The 21865-nt window shown below is 56.4% G+C and overlaps 1 protein-coding gene and 1 long non-coding RNA gene across 9 annotated transcripts; one reads left to right on the forward strand and one right to left on the reverse strand.

The window, feature by feature from the left end:
- The first annotated feature begins 1639 nt into the window (after positions 1–1639).
- FBXL19 (F-box and leucine rich repeat protein 19) lies at positions 1640–21479 on the forward strand. 7 transcript variants are annotated; one of them, XM_045875376.3, is made up of 11 exons: positions 1640–1966; positions 3224–3424; positions 4797–4940; positions 5044–5130; positions 5224–5442; positions 5951–6112; positions 7225–7736; positions 14560–14723; positions 14809–14970; positions 19421–19639; positions 19735–21479. In XM_045875376.3, exons 2-11 carry the CDS (start codon positions 3248–3250, stop codon positions 19911–19913), a joined length of 2025 nt encoding a protein of 674 aa, XP_045731332.1. In that variant the 5' UTR covers positions 1640–1966; positions 3224–3247; the 3' UTR covers positions 19914–21479. The 7 variants fall into 7 exon arrangements, with proteins under 7 accessions (XP_045731332.1, XP_045731333.1, XP_064449064.1 ...); XM_045875377.3 differs by having other exon boundaries at positions 5951–5983; positions 19735–20098; XM_064592994.1 differs by lacking the exon at positions 5224–5442 and having other exon boundaries at positions 1831–1966.
- On the reverse strand, positions 9192–21835 carry LOC123844662 (uncharacterized). 2 transcript variants are annotated; one of them, XR_006790822.3, is made up of 4 exons: positions 21676–21835; positions 15324–15705; positions 10142–10389; positions 9192–9904 (listed from the first exon to the last, which is right to left on the reverse strand). It is a non-coding gene; the product is annotated as an uncharacterized LOC123844662 (long non-coding RNA). The 2 variants fall into 2 exon arrangements; XR_008506121.2 differs by having other exon boundaries at positions 9192–10389.
- Between the last annotated feature and the right edge of the window lie 30 nt (positions 21836–21865).

Consider the following 21865-nt stretch of genomic DNA (forward strand, 5'->3'; position numbering starts at 1 on the left):
GACAGAGGTGGTGGCGAGAGGAGGAAAGACACTCTCGCTTTCCGTAGGCTCGCAATTTGGCGTGTCCGCCGTGATGCACATTTCAACAGCCCACGTCCTTTCTCTGGAGAGCTAAGGAAGGGACTACATCCCCCAGCAGGCACTGCCGCAGAGAACGAGCCATGGGCCGCCATCATCATTGTAGTCCTTTCCCGCGTTTCCACAAGGGAACAGTCTTAGCGCATGGACTACAAATCCCAGGTCGCCGTCTCCCCTTCCCTTCGACCGCCATCTTTGCTGGTTGTCCCCGCCCCTTTCCCCTTCCATTGTCTCGACCGAAGATAATAGAGCGGAGCTGGGAAGACTGCAACTCCCGTCAGGCTCTGCACCACCGGGAGGGGGATTTCGATGTTTCAGGCGGGCGAGGGGCCCAAGGTGGTAGAATGAGGCGACGGGGAGAGGCCAGGTAGCCTGCCATCTTTATGGTAGTCTCCTTATTCTCGTGGTTCCGCCATTCTTAAGGCACACTAGAAGGCTAGAAAACTACTATTCCCATCGCACCTCAAAAGACCGACTACTAGTCAGGTGTACGCCCCTCTTCCGCCATCTTGCTTGTAGTTCTCGTTCCTTTTCACCTTTCCATTGTTCCTGACGAGTAGAAATGGCAGCGGGAAGGCAGCAGATGGACTGCGACTCCCGTCAGGTACCACACACGCGGAGGGTTGTGGACAGGAGGGCGTGTGAGTGCCTGGGAAGGAGGTCGGGTCGGGGGAGAAGGCCATCTTGTTTGTAGTCATCGTTCCCGCTCCTTCTCTATCCTCTGCAACGGGGAGCCTCGGGGCAACCGGACTATAACTCCCGGCATCCTCGGCTCCCGGCTTGGCACGCCCTCCGCCATCTTCTTTGTAGTCCCCGCTGGCCCCAGCATCCCATTGTTCCCACGGTATCACCAGCGTCCGCAGGACTACGATTTCCGTCGTGCCCTGCGCGTGTTCGTCCTGGAAAGTGGAGGTGGTGGGGAGAGGAGGGGGCAGGGGGCGGGGTTCCTCTGGGAGAAGGAGGGAGTAAAGAGGAGGAGGAGGAGGGAAGGAGGAGGGAGGGGTGGGGGAAGAGAGGAGGAAGGAGGAAGGAGCTCAGGAGGGATGAGAGAGGCGGCCAGGGCCCCGGGCCGAAGCAGCGCGGGGCCGGGGGACCAGGGGGGCTGAGGCACCCCAATTGCCCCCTCCCCCTTTCCCTGCCCCCTTCCATCCTTTCCTTCCACCCTCCGGCTTGAGGAAGGGGATTTATTCAAATTTTATTTAAATCCCTATCTCTGGAGGGTCGCGCGCTGGGGGGAGGGGGAGAGGGCGGGGGCGCGCGCAGCCTGGGGGGGCGGGGCCGGAGCAGCTTCCTTCACCCCCCTCCACTCGCCCGGTAGCCCTAGGGCAGGGGGCCGCAGTCTAGGGGCGGGCCCAGGGGAGGGGGGCAGGTTACAGGGACCCCCCCCTCCCCGGGAACCGGCGGTGGGCGGGGCTTGAACCCCGGAAACGGTGGGGGGCCCAGGCCTGGCCCTGGACCCCTGGGCGGTGGGGGCCGGGAAGGGGCCAGTTAAAGGGCCGGGGGCGCTGGGGAGAGGCGGGGTGGGGGGAGGGGAGCTGTGACTCGGACCCCGGACTGAGTGGGGCCCGGGCAGAAGCTGAGCACCCTGCGCCCGAGGAGCCCCCGTTGGCCTGGGGGGGCTGAGGGACTGAGCCCCCCAGAGCAGGACCTCCCCCTGGAAGGGCCGCGCCGCAGCCCGTGGGAGGGCCTCGCCCCCGGCGCCCCCCATCTCCACTCGCCGCCGTCCCGGCCTCCGCCGGAGGGAGGGGCCGAGCGCCCTCGGGGGGCCGTGGACCCCGGCGTTCTGAGCGTTCCGCGCCCCGCGCCGCCCGGCCCCCCCGCCGCCGATGGCCGCCGACCCGCCGGGAGCTGCCGAGAAGGGAGAGATGGCTCCCGGGACACGTGTGAGGTGGGTTCATGCGGCTCCTCCTCACCCCCAGACCTGGGCAGCTCCCACTCCCATTCATCCTCAGCCCGGCCTCTCTCCACCTTCCCCGCCCCCAGCCTCGCCCTCTCTTTGCTCCAAACTCCTCTCATCTCCAGCCCTCCTTCCTGTTACCTCTCAACCCTGGGGAACTGGCCTTCCTTCCTAGACCCTGCTTCCCCTTGCAGACCCCCATCCCCGCCTGCAGTCGCCGCCCTCCAGGCCCCTCCCCTGGAGCGCTGGAGGGCCCCTTCCCCCCATGGATGGGTCTGGAAGTCCCTGGAAAGGGGGAAGCTAGGGTAAGACTCTGGCCACGAAGAGACCCCCTCCAGGCCTGCTGAGTCTGTATGGGATCTTGGAGGATCTGGTTTCCATGGGAAGGGGAGCCCAAGGGATTCTAGACAATTAGGGATGGAAAAGTAGCCTGGGAAGCTTGAGGGTGGGGGAGAAGACATGTAGGATTGAGCCCATCCTGAGTTCTGTGGAGATGTCAGGGTGGATTCTAGAATCCCAGGGAATCTGGGAGATTGCCCAGGCTGACCTGAGAGATCCAAGAGGAGGATGTCTTGGGGCAGAGGGAGCTCTGTGGGGAGCAGAGCAGTTGCGATCTTGGGCTGAGGAGGGGCTCTGAAGCAGCATGGGGGGGAGGTGGAGTGTCTCAGAGCCCTGGGGGAGGGCAAGCATCCCATTGGATCTGTTGACAATGTGTAGGTTTTGGGGGAAGAGAGATTGGGTGGTAGTTGTGTGCCAGAGAGAGAAAGGAGGGAGGAAGAAAGGTCTAGAGCTTCTACCCAGGAATTTGTGGGTATCTTGGAGGTAAGTCTGGGGGAATTTTAGGTGGAGTGCATTTGGATACCAGGGGAAGAGTTGGGGCCTCTCTAAGGTAACTCCACAAACTAGTAGGAGCCCTGGCTTTCCAAGGAGCTTTGGTGTGGGGATGTCAGTGCAGAGGCCCCAGTCCCTTTCTCCCCCGGCTGGGCAAGGGGATGCTGAGGAAGTGTGAGGAAAGAGGAGTGAGGTCAGGAAGCCGGTTCTCAGGCTCCCAGAGGAGCCAGGTGAGCGCTTTGGAGAGAGGCCTTGAGTAGAGGGAGTGGCGCTCCCTCCCACCCCAGGAGGGACAGTCTCCTTGTTCCTTGTCTCCCGGGGGTAGGAGAGCAAGCTCTGGCTGCCTAGGAATGGGGGGAGCTACCAGGAGTTTCCCAGGCCAGGGCCTTCCCTGACCCTGCTTCCGTTGACCCACAGCCCTCGGCGTTGCTGACGCCCCCAATGTCGTCGAGCAGCCGGGGGCCGGGGGCCGGAGCGCGCCGACGCCGAACCCGCTGCCGCCGCTGCCGGGCCTGTGTGCGCACTGAGTGCGGGGACTGCCACTTCTGCAGAGACATGAAGAAGTTCGGGGGGCCCGGGCGCATGAAGCAGTCGTGCCTGCTCCGGCAGTGCACTGCCGTGAGTTCTGCCCCCAGCCCACCCGACACCCCCGGGGCTTTGGGTGCCCTTCCCCAGCCGGCCCACGAACCTTTCTGGGCTGGCTGCTTCCTGGCACACACTGTAGAGTTGCTGTCTGTTCAGTTGTCCATCAGGCCCGTTTTGGTCTCCAGTTGCAAGCGGGGGGTGATGTTAGGGTACCCACAAGAATCTAACCCCGTGCTTACCTTCACGTTTTTGCCGGCTTCGGAGGCACAGACCCATAGAGAGCTCAGCTCAGCCCCTCTTGTGCTCCTTCCTGGAGGAATCTGTGCACAGGGGCGCACTTCCGGAGCTGGCCCAAGGGAATAGGTGTTAGCCTTCTCCGGCCTCTTCCCCACCTGCCAGGGTGGTCTCGGATTTGAGGCCAAGCTTACCCTTTGTGTGACCTTGAACAGACACTTTGAACCTCAAGGTACCTTTCCTGTGAAACATTTCCTCTGCTGAGTTGTAAAGATGAAGAAAGAGCGTGGATGTGAGTGTGCCCAGCACACAGTAGGTATCAGAGAACATGGGTTTCTTCCTTTGAGCCCCCTTTGTGGCCCTTCTCCAGCAGACTTGAGGAGCCAGCTGCATCCTGCACCCCCTCCTGGAGGACCGCCACCTCCTTTTTCCTCCAGCCCCTCTGCTGCCTCTTTACCCTACAGCCCCCCTCTTCTCTTTCTTTGTCCTCCAACCCTTGCCTCACTTTCCTTTTCCTCCTTTCCCTACCTCTTTTTTTCCTTGGGCCTGCCTCCCAACCTTCAGCATCCCTCACATGACTCCATATTACCCTGTTCCCTCCACCAAAGTCAAGTTGTCTGAGGGCTGCTCTCCCCTAGGACCAGCCAGCTGCCTTTAGCATGCCCAGGAGTCTTGCCAAAACCTGATTCATTGTAGGGTCCAGAGCAACCCTTGGGCTGCCCATTGTGCAAACTCAGAATCATCCCAAGCTGCGGCCACGTCCCCTGCAGCTCTCTCTTTCAACAGTATTGTCCTGTTTGCCATGGTTTCTATCCTTCCCCAAAGCCAGCAACAGTTTCAGGGTCACACACACAGACCCTGACTCCAGCTGCAACATTTGCAACAGCGATAACAACTATGTATCCAGTGCCTCCCCCAGTGATCTCATTCTTCCAGAGGTCTTGCAAAGGAAAAATGCCTAGCCCCATTTTACAGGTGGAGAAACAGACACCAAGGAGGTTAAACCACTTGCTCAAGGTCATACTGCCAAAAAGGAACAAATTCAAGATTTGACCTAGCTTGACCCATGGGTTCTGAACCTCACCCAGCAGCTGGCCAGGCTCCCCAGAAGAAAGGGTCTTCCCCCTGTCGCTTGCTTTCGGGGTCCCTAATACTCCCTCTTCCCCAACAGCCCGTGCTCCCACACACAGCTGTGTGCCTCTTGTGTGGGGAGGCTGGGAAGGAGGACACAGTAGAGGGAGAGGAAGAGAAATTTGGTTTGAGCCTCATGGAGTGTACAATCTGCAATGAGATCGTCCACCCTGGCTGCCTGAAGGTGATGGCCCTGGGGGCCCTGGAGTCTGAAGGTGATGGCCCTGGGGAGCGCTGCCTCTGGGTTTACTGGCACCCTACATCCACTCCCTGCCCTCTGCCTACAGATGGGGAAGGCTGAGGGTGTCATCAATGCGGAGATCCCTAACTGCTGGGAGTGCCCTCGCTGCACCCAGGAAGGCCGGACCAGCAAGGTAGGGGTAGGGGCTGGGCTGGGTGCTGGGTTCTGCGTAGACAGTGGGTTGGGGAGCTGGAGAGAACCTCAACCCCAGCTTCCATCTCCCCAGGATTCAGGTGAGGGACCAGGCCGCCGCAGGGCTGACAACGGCGAGGAGGGCGCCAGCCTGGGGAGTGGATGGAAGCTGACGGAGGAGCCGCCGCTTCCACCACCCCCACCCAGGCGCAAGGGCCCCTTACCTGCTGGGCCCCCCCCAGAGGACGTGCCTGGGCCCCCCAAAAGAAAGGAGAGGGAGGCAGGGAATGAGCCCCCCACCCCAAGGAAAAAGGTGAGCCAGGGAGCATGCTCATTAGGTCCAGCCCAAGGGATTCTGGGAACGGTAGTGTAGTTCCTTTTTGGGGAGGGTGGGCCTGGGAGGCTGCGCTCTGTGGGTTCTCCAAGGGGTTGTTGGGGGATGTAGTTTAGGAAATGTTGGGCGGGGAGGGTGGAGCATGCTCGGTAGGGAGGAGAGGTACAGGTGAGGGGCAACTGGCACTGGGCAGGGAAGCTTTGGGAGCCCTGGGTGCTTCAGGTAGGAGGGAGAGAGCATGCTCAAATTAGCTGCTACCGAGGAGGAAGGAGGGGCTGGAAAGGGCCTGAGGGGGAAGAAAGAGAAGAGGAGAGCATGCTCAGTGAGCCAAGACACTGGTTGGAAGGTGAGCATGCTCAGAGTTCTTCCTGAGATGCGGGCTTCTGGGATTTGTAGTCTAAGAAGCGAGCATGGATCTTAGTTTTGTGGACAATGAGGGGCTAATGGGGCCTCTCCCTTTCCCCATATTTCCCTCTTGCTCTGGTAGGTGAAAGGAGGCCGAGAGAGGCACCTGAAGAAGGTGGGTGGAGACGCCTGCCTCCTCCGAGGATCGGACCCAGGCGGCCCCGGCCTTCTGCCCCCCAGGGTTCTGAATCCGAGCCAGGCTTTCTCATCCTGCCACCCTGGGCTCCCTCCCGAGAACTGGGAGGTGTGCCGGGGACCTCCACCCTCCCCCTCCCATCTTTCCTTGCCCTATCCTCCACCCTGGAGACAGAGATCTGTCCCTTCCTGCTCACCTTGTCCTGCCCCTGCCCCATTTGGCCACAGTGGCATCTGGACCCCTGGGAAGAGTGGAGGGGGAGAGGTGGGTTGGGGCCAGCCCACAGGACTTTCCAGGAACCCCTCGGGTGTCATCTGACCCATTTGCGTCATCTTTCCAAACCTTAAAGGGAAAAGAACTGAGTTCAAATCCCTGCCCACTGACTCCCTGTGTGGTCTTGGCAACTTGTCAGCTGCTCTGAGCCTCGGTTCCTCATCTGTGAAGGAGAGGATACTACCTATCTTATCCACCCATCCCACAGAACTGTTTATATCTAATGAAAGTAAATGAGATTTGTGAACTGTGAAATGTACTTAGATTTGAGGAAGATGAGGCCCAGAGAGGTTAAAAGACTTGCCCAAGGTCCCACAGCAAAGCTAGAATTCAGATGTCATTTTGCACTGACACATGAATGCAAGGGTCTGCCTGATTGTGTTCAAATCCTGCGTCTGCCATTTGTCAGTTTGTAACCTCGGGCAAGTCACTCGGTCTCTCTGAGCCTCAGTTTCCTCGAGTGTAAGAAGAGTGGTCCAGGTTGCCACTCCATTGGAGCACTGTGAAGATGTGAGTCCGTGAGTATGAGGTGCTCTGGCACTCTCACATCGTTGAGTAGACCCTTGGAATCACCTAGTCCAGCGTTCTGTGTTGTAGATGATGAGGCCGGGGCTTCCCAAGGTCACACAGAGAGGTGGTAGCCGAGCCGATACTCAAAACGACATCTCTAAGTGTTCTCCGTATTTCACTGCCTTTGGAAACTCATAAGCTATTGAAACCTGGAAGGCTTCTAATTCTTTGCATCAGTGCCTTCACGTGACAGATAAGGAGACTGAGGTCCAGAGAGGGACATGATGCGGCTGAGGCCTCACGTCGTTCAGGGGCAGAGCCATGGCTGGAACCCAGGACTGTCTCTTGGGCTGCTCATCCCCTGCTGACTCCTCAGGGCAGGGAGGTGGGCAAGTGCGTGCCAGGCCCTAGAACAGCCTCCCCCCATCTCCTTGCAGAAACCAAAGCCGCCTTTGGCCTCTGCTGAGGGCCCGGCAGCGCCATCCCCGTCCCCACAGAGGGAGAAGCTCGAGCGTTTCAAGCGCATGTGCCAGCTGCTGGAGCGGGTCCCTGACACCTCCTCGTCCTCCTCGGACTCGGATTCCGACTCTGACTCTTCAGGCACATCGCTCAGTGAGGAGGAGGCCCCTGGCGAGGCCCGGAATGGGCGACGGCCGGCCCGGGGCAGCTCGGGCGAGAAGGAGAACCGCGGGGGGCGGCGGGCTGTGCGCCCCGGCAGTGGGGGGCCCCTCCTCAGCTGGCCCCTGGGCCCCGCCCCACCGCCCCGGCCCCCACAGCTGGAGAGGCACGTGGTCCGGCCCCCACCTCGAAGCCCTGAGCCCGACACGCTGCCTTTGGCCGCTGGATCCGACCACCCGCTGCCCCGAGCCGCCTGGCTTCGTGTCTTCCAGCACCTCGGGCCCCGAGAGCTGTGCATCTGCATGCGAGTCTGCCGGACTTGGAGCCGCTGGTGAGTGGCGGGGACGGGCCTAGGTCCCCACTTGCCGTATGACCCGCGACAGCCAGTTACGATCTCCCTGGGTCCTGTTCTTCCGTTGATCATACTCCTGTAGCATGGATGTTTTCTAGTCTGATACTTGCGTATTTGCTGCGTGCAAAGCCACTTTCCGTTGTTGGGGCTCATTTAACTCTCATAACAACTTTGTGAGGGTAGGGCCTATTATTCCTTTTTTACAGATGAAGCTGAGGTCAAGGTTGTGGAGAGGAGGTAGAACCAGGAATTTGAACCCAGGCCCCATGGCTCCAGAATCTTTGCTCCTAATAACCGTCATTTAGGAGAGTTAACGTGGCAAAGCAGAGCGCTAAGAGCTGTCGCACGTCACCCCGTTTGCTTTGCACAGTCCTTTCTCTGAGGACGGGCTCACTAGAGGTCCCCTTTACACATGAGAAAGCTCTTTGCTGAGGTGACCCCTGCCCTCTCGGAGGCAGCCATACTTCAGGCTCCTGACTCCCCTTGTCACTTTTCTATGCCCCGGAGCCACCACCAGCTCCCTCTGTCTATCCTCCCCCCATCTCCCCCCTGCTTCCTGAACCTTGCTTGTTCAGACATGTCGGTCATCCTCCCAAGCCCCTGGTTTCCCTCTTCAATCCTGCCCCTGACAAAGTCCTCCCCCAGTCCCATCAGACTCCCACTGCACCCTGTTCCCCTCACGGAGCACACAGAGGCCTTCCACACGTTGACGAGCCTTCACTCATTTATTCACACTCATGTTCTCATCGCTTGTTAGAGTGGGGCAGATACTGTGTCTGTTTTATCTGCGTGTTCCCAGCACAGGACGAGGGCAGTGGAGGTGCCCAAGAAGTAGTTCATTAAATGAGTACATTAGGCTCTTTCCCAGGCACTTCCTGTGCAGCAGGCGTCCTGGTGGGCACTTTGCAAATTGTGGGCTGCCTCGTTCCTTGTAATCGCAGCCCTGTGGGAGGATGAGGGACACCTGAAGTCACAGCGCAAACTGGTGGCTGAATTTGAACTCAACTCCTTTTCCTTGGGACTCTGGGGCACTAGCTTGCACCTCTGGTCTCTGTGGAGGCTGGAGAGCTGAGAGGATGGGAGTGCGGGCTCTGGAAGCAGATTGCCTGTGTTTGAGTCTTACTCTTCCCCTGATAAGCTGACAGCCACTGGGCTAGTTTCTTAACTTCTCTGTGCCTCAGTTTTTTCTTCATCTGTTAAGCCAGGAGAACCAAAGCATTTACTTCGTAGTGTCTTTATTTTTATTTATTTATTTTTATTTTATTATGTTGTGTTAGTCACCATATGTTACATCATTAATTTTTAACGTAGTGTTCCACGACTCACCGTTTGCGTACAACACCCAGTGCTCCATTCAGTACATGCCCTCCTTAATACCCATCACCGGGCCAACCCAGCCCCCCACCCCCCTCCCCTCTAGAACTCTCAGTTTGTTTCTCAGAGTCCATAGTCTCTCATGGTTCGTCTCCCCCTCCGATCTCCACCCCCCCTTCATTTTTCCCTTCCTGCTATCTTTTTTTTTTTTTTTTAACATATAGTGTATTATTTATTTCAAAGGTACAGGTCTGTGATTCAACAGTCTTACACAATTCACAGCGCTCACCATAGCACATAATCTCCCCAATGTCGTAGTGTCTTTATGAGCTAATGTACATAGAGAACCGAGGACAGTACCCAGGAAGTAGAAACTACTCAGTGCCCTAACTGTAACCTGTATTATTCATTCAGTTACAAATACTGACTGAAAGCACAGACTTTCTGAGTGCGAGCCTGGGCCCTTGAGGAGCTCCCAGTCAGCCTTCAGCACAGGAGCAAAGAGAGCGGTTGCTGGGAATCACCATCCCTGCACATGTAGTGTTCGGGGATATGTTGCTGGGGCCTCTTCAAGGCCAGCTCTGTGCTTGGCACGGGGGAATCCAGGACTGAAGAGGCCTTAATTTCTACCTCAAGGAGAGACTTGTGACTGGAAGTGGACAAAGCAGAGAGGCTGGACGGCACAGTGATTTCCAGCTTGGGCCCTGGAGTCTGGCACCCATGGGTGTCATCCACTGTGACTCCTGTCCTGCTTGAATATATAGCCGTGGATGGATAGCTCTACTTTTCAAGGCTTGTTTTCTCATCTGTAGTCTGGGGTTCATACTAATACCCTGTGGGGATTAAATGAAGTGATTCTTGCAACGCACTTATCGCAATACCTGAAAGGTACTAAACACTCAATAAAATGGTCGTTTTTGGTAAGGACGAGGGTAGGGCGGAGCAGAGGTACAGTGGGACCAGTCAGGAGGCTCTCTCAGGTCTAGGCGCAGAAGTAGGGGCTGGAGGGGTAGAGAGGAGGGACTGGGGCTGAGAATTTTTTAAGAAGCAGAATGGCTTGTGTTTGGTACCTGGGCAGCAGGGTGATAACTCTTCAGCTGAGTTTCTGGCCCACAAGCCTGGGTGGGCAGCAGCGCTATTCCCCAAGCTCGGGAATACCAGAGGAGGAGCAGGTTCCGGGAACGCGAAGTGCTCAGATTTGACACGTTTGGTCCGAAAGGCCTGTGGGCCAGTCAGGAGCTGGCAGGACGGCAGATGCATGTACAGGTCTGATGCTGGAAGGATCCAGGTTTGGAAGTTTTCCCCCTGCAGGTAGCAGCTTCCAGAAAGAGGAGAGAAGACAGAATGTCAGTATCTGTGAGTTAGAGAAAGACCAACCAGAGACATGAAGGAGATGGTGGAAGTGTCCTGCAGGAGAGAGATTGAGGAAGGAGTGAATGATAAGAGTGTGGGATGTTGGCAAGAGGTCGTGGGAGACCAAGGACCGACCACAAGCGGCAGTTGGATTTGCTACATGAGGCCCTGGTGTCCTTGGCTGTACTACGTGGGAGTAGGGCACCAAAGCCAGGTCACATGGGGTTGAGAACATCAGCTCCAAGGCAGGCACTTGATCTGTTCGTTGTGGTGTCCCTAGTTTCTAAGATGGCGCCCGGCATCCAGTAGGTTCTAAGATAGTACTGGATGGATGGATGGATGGATGGATGGATGGATGGATGGATGGAAGGAAGTGAGGAAACCAGGATGGTGTGAGGGAAGAGGCAGTGAGGGTGGAGCCAGAGAGAAATTTGTAGGTGGGAGAGCAGGGAGTTGCAGGCTTTCCTGTCTGGTGGCTTTTATCTCCTCTTGGAACTGGGAGGCAAAGTGAATGTACCAAGAGCGAGGGGAGGGGAGCAGGCAGAGGAAGCATGGTAGAGTTGTTGAGGCTCAGAAAAGAGGGTTGGAACTTTGGGGGACATGGGCAGAGGGTGGCAAGGAAGGGACTGGACCCCAAGGTCAAGGCCAGTTGGGGCTGGGAATAAAGGCCTGGAGACTGGTGGATAGGAGGACAGTGGTGGCATCGGGGAGCCCAGCGAGCTGAGAGGAAAGAACCAGGCTGTGAGCTCCTGCCCGGCACCAGTTGGGCTGGTACATCCACATCCCCAAAGGGCCTCTGCAAGACAGAGGCTTAGGACTAGAATTTCGGATTTGGGAGGTGGGCTTAATAGGGGGCTGACTGGGTCGGGGTGGCTGGAGGCTAGGGTAAAATGAACTGGGTTAGGGAACTCGGACATCAAGCCCTGATGCTCCCGGATGAGGGCAGGCCGTGCCTCTTAGCAGTTCTTCCTGCCCCTCACCTTAGTGTCATTCCGCAGCTTAGAAAGGACCCTTGCATGGTTCCCTGCTGCCCTCACAGTGAACTCTCACAGCCCTGTTGGACATTTGCACACGTATGGTATCTCAGTGCCTGCACTAAATGACGGTCCCACTGGGCATTGCGGCCTCCTTGCCAAGGCGTGCCACCCCAGTCTCCTCTGCAGTCTCCCCCCCTGCCCCTTCCTCAGACACAACTCAGGTGCTCAATCCAGACCAGCTTGGGTTAAAACCTGGTTCTGCTGCCACTTAGTAGCTGTGGGACCTCGAACAAGTTTCCCAACCTCTCTGGACCTCATTTTCCTTAACTCTAAAAAGGAGGTTATAGGGGCGCCTGGGTGGCTCAGTCGTTAAGCGTCTGCCTTCGGCTCAGGTCATGATCTCAAGGTCCTGGGATCGAGCCCCGCATCAGGCTCCCTGCTCAGCGGGGAGTCTGCATCTCCCTCTCCCTCTGCCTCTCCCCACTGCTCCTACTCTCTCTCTCTCGCTCTCTCTGTATCTCTCTGTCTCAAATGAATAAATAAAAAAAAAAATTCTTTAAAAAAATAAATAAGTAAAAAGGAGGTTATAGTAACAGTATTTACCTCCTAGGGCTGTTGTGAGGTTACCTGCCTAATGCACAGACCAGTACCTGGCCCATAGTAAACCCTTGATGAACACTAGGTATTAATGCCGTAGTCCTCCCCATCTTTATTATTATTAACCCTCATTATTAAGGTGAGGTGTGGATTGCCCTTTGTTCCTGCTGCCTGAGTTTCTCAGAGCGCTCCGTTTTCTCTCTCTATCCTAGGCCTGGACACTGGTTCTTCCCCATCTGGAACATATATTCTCTTCCCTCTTCTCACTGTCTCCCTGGGAAGCGCCCTGTCCAGTCCCCTTGTTGATTCTGACTATATCCCTTGCTGCTTCAGTTACCGTGGACTGGCTGTGTTTCCTCCACTTTCCTGACAGTGCAGTGGAGGCTGGACACTTAGGATCTGTAGGGCCCTGAGTGATTATTGGCTGCCACTCTGAGGTTTAAATCCAGTGTCCTGGTCATTCAAGGGCAAAGGGACCAATTAGTTCAAGCCAAGAAAAGTCATGGGAGACTTCCCGGAAGAGGAGACACTGGGACTGAGTGTTGAAAGCTCTGGGTTGGTTGGCGTTTCGGGCAGAAGCACAACATGTACCAATATATGTTGGCACCAGGCAGCATTGTGTGTCTATCGGCGGGCAGGTGGTTGGGTGTGGCTGTTGTAGAGTATGATACAGAAGCAGTTGGGGGCCTATGTGTGCCCCCAGGGGGGAAGGGTTCCTTTCTAGCCATGGAAGACCCAAGGGCTTCAGGGTGGTCGTGGCAGTTGAGCTGAGACTGAAGCCTGAGTTGGAGTGGGCAGGATTTCACCGAGGGGAATGAGAAAAGGGGCAGAAGCTCGGTTGAGGGTAGGCTGGGTTTTTTCCTTTTCTGTTTTGTAATGGGAGAGACTTGCAAGTGGTTATTGGTTGAGTGGAAGGAACCAGGAGAGGGAGAGGCTATAATACCAGGAGAGGGGGGAAAAGGAGGAAAGGGGGAAGGGGCGGCAGGCGGGACCAAGAAGTGGGGTTGTTTGGATTAAAGCCTTAGTGTCTGTGCCCCCAGTAATTCCCTAAAATGTCAGATGGGGCTCTGTGGAGAACGCCTGGGAGTTTCAAGTGGCACAAAACCATGGCTTAATCCTTCTATTAGTTTTGAAAAGGAAGTCTCTCCATTGCGTGCTATTGTATCTTTAACACCTCTCTAATACTTATCTCCCTGTTTAACAAAAATAGTCTTCAGGTGGTAGCCTAAAGCCTAATAATCCCGGTCGGTTTTTATTGTACGTATTTCCAAGGTTAACATTTTTATGTGAAGCAATACTGGGTTTAAGTGCAAGGAGGGGATCGATTGAAAGATAAATTCACATTCTGAGAGAAGGGGATAGCAACTAACTGGAGTTGGTAACCGCTGCTCCAGCCCAGGGCTTCTCGAAGGGAAAGCTCTCAGAATGGAGGGTGGGAGGGAGGTCACACACAGCTTCCTGGGCCTTCCCCACCCCTGCTGCTTCTGACACAGTCCGGCTAGCCCAGTGGGAATTTCCTGACATGCTTTTGAGAACTGGAAGAGAGTTTTCAGACTAAGTCTTGATGAACTCTAGTGTGCCACAAAGTGTTCACAGATGACCTTGGGAGAGGTGGGGAAGGGTTCCTTGGTAAAGTTAAGTTTGGGAGGCCCTTCTCTGGTTCACTGCTTGTCGGATCCGTCAGGGCTCTCAGGGATCAGAAAAGCTGTTTAACTTTGTGTAGGCCTCATTCATCTTTGGAACTTTGATTCCTGGGCCCTACCATGCCTTCCATAAACATTGAGTGGATAAATGAAAAGCTGTAGATGATGTGTGTTGTTGGGGAGTGCTCAGTGGAAGCTTCAGGGACTTCATGCCAGCTTCGCACCATTCATTCATGCAACAAATGTGCAACAGATAACCCCTGGCACAGTGCCAGGTACTGGCGCTACCAAAGGGGAAAAGCCGTCCTGCCCTGGTAGGGCCTACATTCTAGTTGGAGGGACACAGTAACCCGAGACAGGAGGTAACAGGGCTGGAAGTCGAGCCTTGGGCAGCTGGCCATCAGAATGGGCCAGATGTGGCTCAAAGGCAGAGATGAATAGAGGAGATGAGAAGTTCCCACGAGTCACCGTAACTTAGCCAGGGAGAACTCCAGAAGCACAAGGTGGGGCTGGTGGGGGCTGGTGACAGATCCCTTTGGTGTTACGTCAAATACAATGTGTAGGGTGTTTGTGTCTTTGGCCGAATGCTTTATAAGCTATAAGGTCTACAAACTGCAGTGACCTCATTTGATCTCACAGTAGCCCTATGGGGCAGTCTGAGTCTGGATCATTATCTTCATTTTACAAGTGGAGCGTCTGAGGCTCAGGGAGAGGAATGGGCCTGCCTGGGGTCTCGCATCCAGTTAGTGATGAAACTGAGCCCCAAACCCAGTGCCCTTGGCCCGAGGCTGGGTACTTCCTGCCACCCCTGCTGTCTTTGTGGGCCAGAACAGAGCTGTGGCCAATGAACCCTTGAAGTAGGGAGTTTCGCAGGCTCCCTAAGAGCTGAGGGCTCTGTCTCCCTCTTGTGGCTGATAGGTGCTATGACAAGCGTCTGTGGCCTCGAATGGACCTGAGCCGGCGAAAGTCACTGACCCCACCCATGCTCAGTGGTGTGGTTCGTCGCCAGCCCCGAGCCCTGGACCTCAGCTGGACAGGTGTCTCCAAGAAGCAGCTCATGTGGCTTCTGAACCGTCTGCAAGGTAGGGTGGGATGGCGAGGTAGGACAGGGTGAAGAGGGAGACAGTGCTGGGATGGAGCACCAACTTCCTGACCTCCCCTGCCCAGGCCTGCAGGAGCTGGTGCTCTCTGGCTGCTCCTGGCTCTCTGTCTCCGCCCTGGGCTCAGCCCCACTGCCGGCCCTGCGGCTCCTGGACCTCCGCTGGATTGAGGATGTTAAAGACTCCCAGCTCCGCGAGCTGCTGTTGCCTCCACCAGACACCAAACCAGGTGTGGCGTCTGTTGGCTCATCTGTAGAATGGGTTGGGCAGGGGAAGGGGGCGGGTATGAGGCCTCCAAGGTCTCTTCCGGCTCATGCTGGATGTTAAGAGATTTGAAGAAAGGGCAGAACGCATGAATTTGGTTAGGAGGCCTTGCTTGGCCACTGTTCATTCGCTTACTTCCCTGCTATGCATTGGGCCCTGTGATAGGAGCTGTGAGGGAACAGAGATGAAGGGGAAGTGGCCCCTGCGCTCCAGAGGGGAGATGATTATGTGATGAAACACGGTATAGGACAGGAAGATGGCATAAGAATTCTGGAAGAAGCCAGTGGCCTGGCCAATGGCAGATAGGAGTGAACTCACTGGGTGTGGTGGGCGCTCCTGAAGAGCCTCCTCCAGAGGGGGCAGCGGCAATGGCCATGGAAAATGCAGGCCCAGGATGGCCAGTCACTTCCGTTCATCAAGAGGAGCCAGACACGTGGATTTTCCTGTGAAATATCCTTGATTTTAAATGACAGCAGTTAACTTAACATTCTTTTAAAATTCATGTGTGGATCAGTACGTATATGGCTGAGCAATAGATTTGGCTCCTGTGCCCCCTTGCCCTACGGGAAAAGGATAAGGGTTTTCCTGAGGGAGTGGAGCAGAAGAAGGGATCCAGTTGACTTGGAAGGTTGCATCAGGGTGGTGGTATCTTCTCCCGTCAGGCCTGCTACCTCTTCACCCTGGGTCAGGCCCGGGTACCCTGTCAGGTAAAGACAGCTTTTACTGTTGGACACATACTCTGGCCTTGGCCCTATATAGGGCCCTGGAGACCTCAAACAGCCCCAGTCCCTACCCTGGTAGAATCCCAGTAGCGCAGAAGAGAGAGAATCAGAAACAGAAGGTTACGGGGTGGTACAGTGGAGGATGTGGTTGGGCATGGGGAGCAGAGAGAGAATCCCTCCTTGAGGAAGTGCTGTTTGAACTGAGTCCTGAAAGGGACAGGGTTGTCCCAGGGAGTGTGAGGCAGGAGTAAGCACTTTCGTAGGGAATGAGGCCCATACTGGTAGAGGGGAATGCTGGGAGCAGAGGCTGGTCACAACGGAGGTATGGGTTAGGAGCACTGAGGCCTGGGGGTTCCTTCCTTGTCTAGCCAGGAGATGGGATGCTCACAATAGCTTCTCTTGCCAGGGGAACCATCCAGAAGGGCAGATCTGTCTGTGTCAGCCCTGTGCTCTAAACTCCTCCTCATAATCTCCCAGTGCTCTTTGGATAAAGACTAATACATTGTCACTAAGGCCTGGTGTGGTCTGGCTCCCACTGACCTGTGCCATCCCCACATTTCAGCCTCTTCAGCCTCCTTGCCAAGGTTGCCTCCAGCCCTCAGGCCTTTGCTTAGTCCTCTTTGTCTAGAATGCTGTACCCCCCTTTGTCTAATTAACACCTAATCATTCTTCAGGCCTCAGCAAAAATGCCACTTCCTCCTAGAAGCCCTCCATAATCCTCCCCCACCCCCACCCCGCCCCGAGATCAGGGTTCCTTTAGAGCTTGAGAGCGGTTCCCTCCCAGCTATCACTGCATGGTGGTGAAGTGATTTGATGAACACCCATTTCCTCTCCCTGAGTTCTAAGCTTTGGGAGGGCAGGGGCTGTGCTCACCCCAGAGCCTTGCTTTCACAGCTCACTTTTCAGTTCCCTTCTTCCCACTCCACCGCCCCCTTCACAGTAGCCTTGGAAGGAGGTAGAGAAGCATCTAGGATTCTTCTTACTATCTGGACAAGGCACCAGAGGCTCAGAGGGGTTGACTGACTGCTGCAAGTCACACAGAGCTAGACCGGAGCACTCCCCGTTGCCCACTCTTACCGGAATCGGACTGAGCCAGGAAGATTTGGGTGGGGGTGAGGGTGGGCACTGGGAACCGTGGATTCCAGAAGGTGAGAAAGTGCTGGTTGGTGGGCACCGTGATACCAGTTCCTCCTGCCTGAACTACCTCAGGAGCTTGCAGAGATGAGCCTTCCAGGCCCTGAGACCTATTGTAGTGTTGGGACTCTACACCCACTTTTCTTATCTTGGCTCCCTGGCTCTGGGCAGCATTCCTTGAGCAAAACTTAAAAGTTCTTCTATTTCCTTATTTTTGTCCCTGCTGTTCTCTGCCTGGCCTGCTCTCGTCCCACTTCTCACATTCAAATCCTTGAAAGCCCAGCTTAAATGCTGCCACCTCAGTGAAATCCTTGCAGATGCCCACTTCCCCTGCCCAAGCCAGAAGTGACCTGTCTGTCCTCTGCTTCCCTCTAATGACTTTTAGCTGTGGCCCACGATTGAGGGCATCTGTAGATGTAGCCCCTTCCCAGGCTCTCAGCTCCTCAAAGGAAAAAACGAGGCAGAATTCAGAGTTTGCCAAGTCAAGTGCCCAAAAAATGGCCTGGCAGGTGACAGAGGGGATGCGCTTGGGGAATGGCTTTAGGGAATAGCATCTTGCAACCCAGTTCCCAGCTAGTCCTTTTCAGGTGAAAGGGATAGCCCAGTGGCGCCAGATCTTATAATTTTTCAGAGAAAAGCTCTATCTAAATTTCTTTATGGAAATGCCCCTTTTGTAGCATTCGTCATTTGAGAAAAATTTCAGCACTGTGTAGATTCCATAACGCATTTGTGTAGGCTAGTTTCATGAGTTGGTGATATCTGATCTGGTTTATCTATGGGCTAGGCTGGTGCCTGGGAGGCAGATAGTGTTGTGGTATGTTTGGTCTGGCGTCCTCTGTTATTTCAGTCATGTGACCTCGGACAGATTGCTTTAATGACTTGATCCTCAAAGTTGTCATTTGTAAGCAGGAGTGATAATCACATAGCTGTGGTTCTTAGAGCGTGGTCCAGACCAGCAGCATCACCATTACTGGAGAGCTTGTTAGAAAAATAAGCTCTGAGGCTCAACCTTAGATTCCCTAACCTCTGGGTGGGTCCAGCAACCATTTTAGGCAGCCCTCCAGGGGATGCAGAAGAGCCCCTGGCCTAGGGGCAGGCCGCCACTTGGCCCCCTTGGCTGGTGCCTGGCCCACACTGAGTGCTCAATTAATGGTGGCTGGTGTTTAGGCGCTTAGTTTAAAAAACAAAAAAACATAGGCGCCTGTGTGGCTGTGGGTTAAGCATCTGACTCTTGATTTCCGCTCAGGTCATGATCTCAGGGTCGACAGATGGAGCTACCCGTTGGGCTCCATGCTGGGCATGGAGCCTGCTTAAGATTCTGTCTCTCCCTCTGCCCCTCCCCTCTCCTCTCAAAACCCAAAATGCAGGAATGTGGTAGATACAATAAAAGAAAAGCAGGCTACATGCCACATGCTTTGGGTGTAGAGATGAGGGACATGAGTTCTTCTTCCGTGGAGATGAGGGAAGAAGTGGTCTCTAACCTCAGATCTAAAAGCCAGGGACGCCAGCCAGGCATAGGATTGAACATTAGGTGTCCGTGGGCAGAGTCTCAGAGCAGGGTCACCTGTGGATTTTGGCCCAGGTGTTTGGGAGTGTGGGAGGGGGGTTAGGAACAGAGACAGGGATGAACCTTTATAGGAACTGGAATGTTCTAAACAAGGAGGTGCCCTCAGAGTTTTTAGTAGAGGAGGGATGGTGCCTCACTTTTTAAAAAAAAATTTTATTTATTTGAAAGAGACAGAGATAGCAAGAGAGAGCACAGTGGGGAGGAGAGGGAGAAACAGGCTCCCTGATGAACTGGGAGCCGGACACAGGGCTTGATCCCAGGACCCCAGGATCATGATCAAAGCCGAAGGCAGATGCTTAACCGACTGAGCCAGCCAGGCGCCCCTGCCCCACTTGTTTGTGAGCACAGCTCTCTTTGAATGCCAGGAAGGAGAGGAGAGACTGGACCGGGTGAGGAGGCTGGGGCAGGAGTTGAGGCAAGAGTGGTGTTGTCCCTGAGGGGCGCCCAGGGAATGGAGAGAAAGGGATTCAGCTGGTGATGTTACTAATGGAAGGAGAGGGAAGTAGGAGGGGGGCCTGGGGTGGCAGTTCCATTAGGGATGGCATTTGTTGGATGAGTGAATATATACTGAGCACCTATGTCTCAATTGCTAGGGATAGAGCAAGAACAAGACAAAAATTCTTGCCTTTGTGGAACTTACATTCTAGTGGGAGGAGAGAAAAAAATAGGTTCCATGGTGAGAAAAGGAGGGGGGGACAATAATGGCAGGGAAGGGGTAGGAGTATGTGGAATGTTACCATATCAAAAGGAGTAATCATGGAGGGTCTCACCGAGGAGGTGATGTGAGCAATGGACAGATTAGATGAGGTCAGGTTGTACGGGTGTTTGGGAGAAGAGCAAGCCCTGTAGAGAACGCAGGTGGAGGCTCTGTTATTGTGGAAGCAGGTTTAGGGGGTGGCGAGCGATAGGAGTGTGGAGAGACGGCTGGTCTGGATGCTGAGGGGCAGGCACAGGAGTAGCCGGGGGTGCTGACCTCTTAACTGCCTGCCCAGGGCAAACGGAGAGCCGTGGGCGGCTGCAGGGGGTAGCAGAGCTGCGCCTGGCAGGCCTGGAGCTGACAGATGCCTCCCTGCGGCTCCTGCTGCGCCACGCACCCCAGCTGAGTGCGCTGGACCTGAGCCACTGCGCCCACGTCGGGGACCCCAGCGTCCACCTCCTTACAGCCCCCACTTCCCCACTCCGCGAGACCTTGGTGCACCTCAATCTTGCTGGTAAGCATCCTCTCTGTCCATCCTGCTAGCGTGTTGGTCCCCGTGGCCAGTGCCCACCCCCTACTCACTCTCCGCCGCCACTGCCCCCCTCCCAGGTTGCCACCGCCTCACGGACCACTGCCTCCCGCTGTTCCGCCGCTGCCCGCGCCTTCGCCGCCTAGACCTGCGCTCCTGCCGCCAGCTCTCACCTGAAGCTTGTGCCCGGCTGGCAGCCGCTGGGCCCCCTGGCCCCTTCCGCTGCCCAGAGGAGAAGCTACTTCTCAAGGACAGCTAGTTGGGTGCCCCCCACCCTCCCCCAGGACTCATCAGGAGCCTGGACCTCGGGCCTTCATTTTATCCCTGCCAGGAGGCCAGGTTACCCACCTCATGACTTGGGATTCCTGCCCAGGGACTCGAGCCAGCCTCCCCCCTCTCTACCCCCTGCACTGATATCTCTGGGGGTCTCTCCTTCCCATCCCCTCTCCCTTCCACCTGCTTCATTGTCCATCCCCTGGGGGGAGTGGGTCAGAGGTACAGGGGGGTGCTGAGCCAAAGGGATGGTGTGGGGGGGTAAGGTGCAAGTTTGAGGGAGGGAAATGGGGAAAGGGTACCTGCACACAGGATACTGGGAGCCAGGGGGCTGGGGGAGGTGGAGGATGGGCTGGGGGCGGGGGGTGGGGGGGCGCAGAAAGCAGACCACCAAGGGTTCAGGGAACAAAGACCAGATACTTGGAGTTGGTGGGTGGGGGTGGGGCCAAAAAGGGAAACCAGAGGAGCAATTGGGGATCCACGTGTCAGAGATGGGGGGGGACTCGGGGAACCAGGGGAAAGCCAGGGCTGAGAGAGGGGTGGGGGCAAAGAGCAGGTGTGGGGGCAGTAGTACCCCCTCAGGGGGTCACACCCCTCTCCTTACTCCCTCCCCAGATTTCAGTTCCTTCCCCCCCCCAACCCTGACTCCTTGAACGTCACTGACAATGGCAGCTATTGCGAGGAGTGGGGGCCGCGGGCCTACCCGCTGTTCAGCGTGGCCCAGGGGAGTGGTGAGGGGTACCCCAGCCCCCTACCTGTCTCCCCGCACAATACTTGAACATTCATCTGTACTGAAGTGTTACTTGAACCGGGGGAACCTCGGACCTGGGGGAGCCGGAGTGAGGGGACTGATCGGCTTGGACTGAGACTGGACTGGTGGGCACCCAGTTTGGACTGCGCCACCCCCAGGCTCTCTCTTGCTTTACTGTATTGAGCAGCTCCACCCCTCCTGACCTAAGGTGGGGGTGGGGGTGGGGTGCCAGCCCAATGATGGGGAAGATGGGACTCCTCCAGCTTGGCTCTTCCCACTCTTTCATCGTCATGGAAACTTGTATCCCATTTGCCCAGGGAACTGCCACTCCTGGTTGCCATGGAAATAGCAGCCAATGGACACCTCCCGAAGCCAGTGCTAAGGCTGGAAATGGCCCCTCTTAGTTGCCATGGGAACTTAGTAACAGACTCTTGGCCCTCCCCCACCCTCCTGGGGTGGGGGCGGGGCTTGGGGAGCCACGGGGAGGAGTTGGGGCCAGGTCCCGCCCCTCGGCCCAGGCCCCACCCCGGGGGAGCCGGGTTGTACCATGTAGGGGAGGGGGGATCTATCCACATACCTCAGGTAACAGGGAGGTGCGAGGGTGGGGGGAGGGACTGGGCGGACCAAAGGCCGGAGGGGAGGGGGTTCTGGGTATCGCGAAAGGCTTGAGGATGGGGCCGCTTGGGGGAGGGGGAGGAGGCAGCCCGGCGGGGGCAAGTGGGGGTCCCAGCCGGGCTGGGCCCCTGGGCCCCAGGTCTGTACAATACGGTTTGCTATAAAACTCAAAATCTTCCAGCCAGGGCCGCCGCGTTCGTGTGTCTCTCACCGGCGTTGGGGTGGGGGGGAAGAGCTGGGACGACCGGAGTGCTCATCCTTTGGGCCTCCCGGATGGATCTGGGGGTCCTTAGGACCTCCCAGCTTCTCGGAACTGAGGATGCCGGACACCCTGCGGTGCCTACAGGTGAATGGGTTCACCTTCCCCCAGCTCACTACTTACGGGGAGGGGTTCGGAGGTCTGGGCATCTAGGGGGTGTCCAAGTGTGCCGAGTTGTCCAGGGCCCGGGAACCCCCAGTCCTAGGCTGGGGTCCGGGCGCCTGGGTGATAGTGAAGTGGCCTGGGGTCGCGAGGTCCCTCGGGATCTCTGCCGAGTCTTTCGTTCCCCGCCCCAACCCCCGCCCGAGCTCCA

Source organism: Mirounga angustirostris, unplaced genomic scaffold (assembly GCF_029215605.1).
Source record: "Mirounga angustirostris isolate CCGP_5_RB_7025 unplaced genomic scaffold, mMirAng1.0.hap1 SCAF_5, whole genome shotgun sequence".
Lineage (NCBI taxonomy): Eukaryota > Metazoa > Chordata > Mammalia > Carnivora > Phocidae > Mirounga > Mirounga angustirostris.

Bases quoted from the DNA above. Each gene is read 5' to 3' on its own strand.
- FBXL19 (XM_045875376.3), top strand. From the start codon at position 3,248: ATGTCGTCGAGCAGCCGGGGGCCGGGGGCCGGAGCGCGCCGACGCCGA. The intron at 3,425-4,796 runs GTGAGTTCTGCC...CTTCCCCAACAG, and splicing joins TGCTCCGGCAGTGCACTGCC to CCCGTGCTCCCACACACAGC. The intron at 6,113-7,224 runs GTGTGCCGGGGA...ATCTCCTTGCAG, and splicing joins TCCCTCCCGAGAACTGGGAG to AAACCAAAGCCGCCTTTGGC.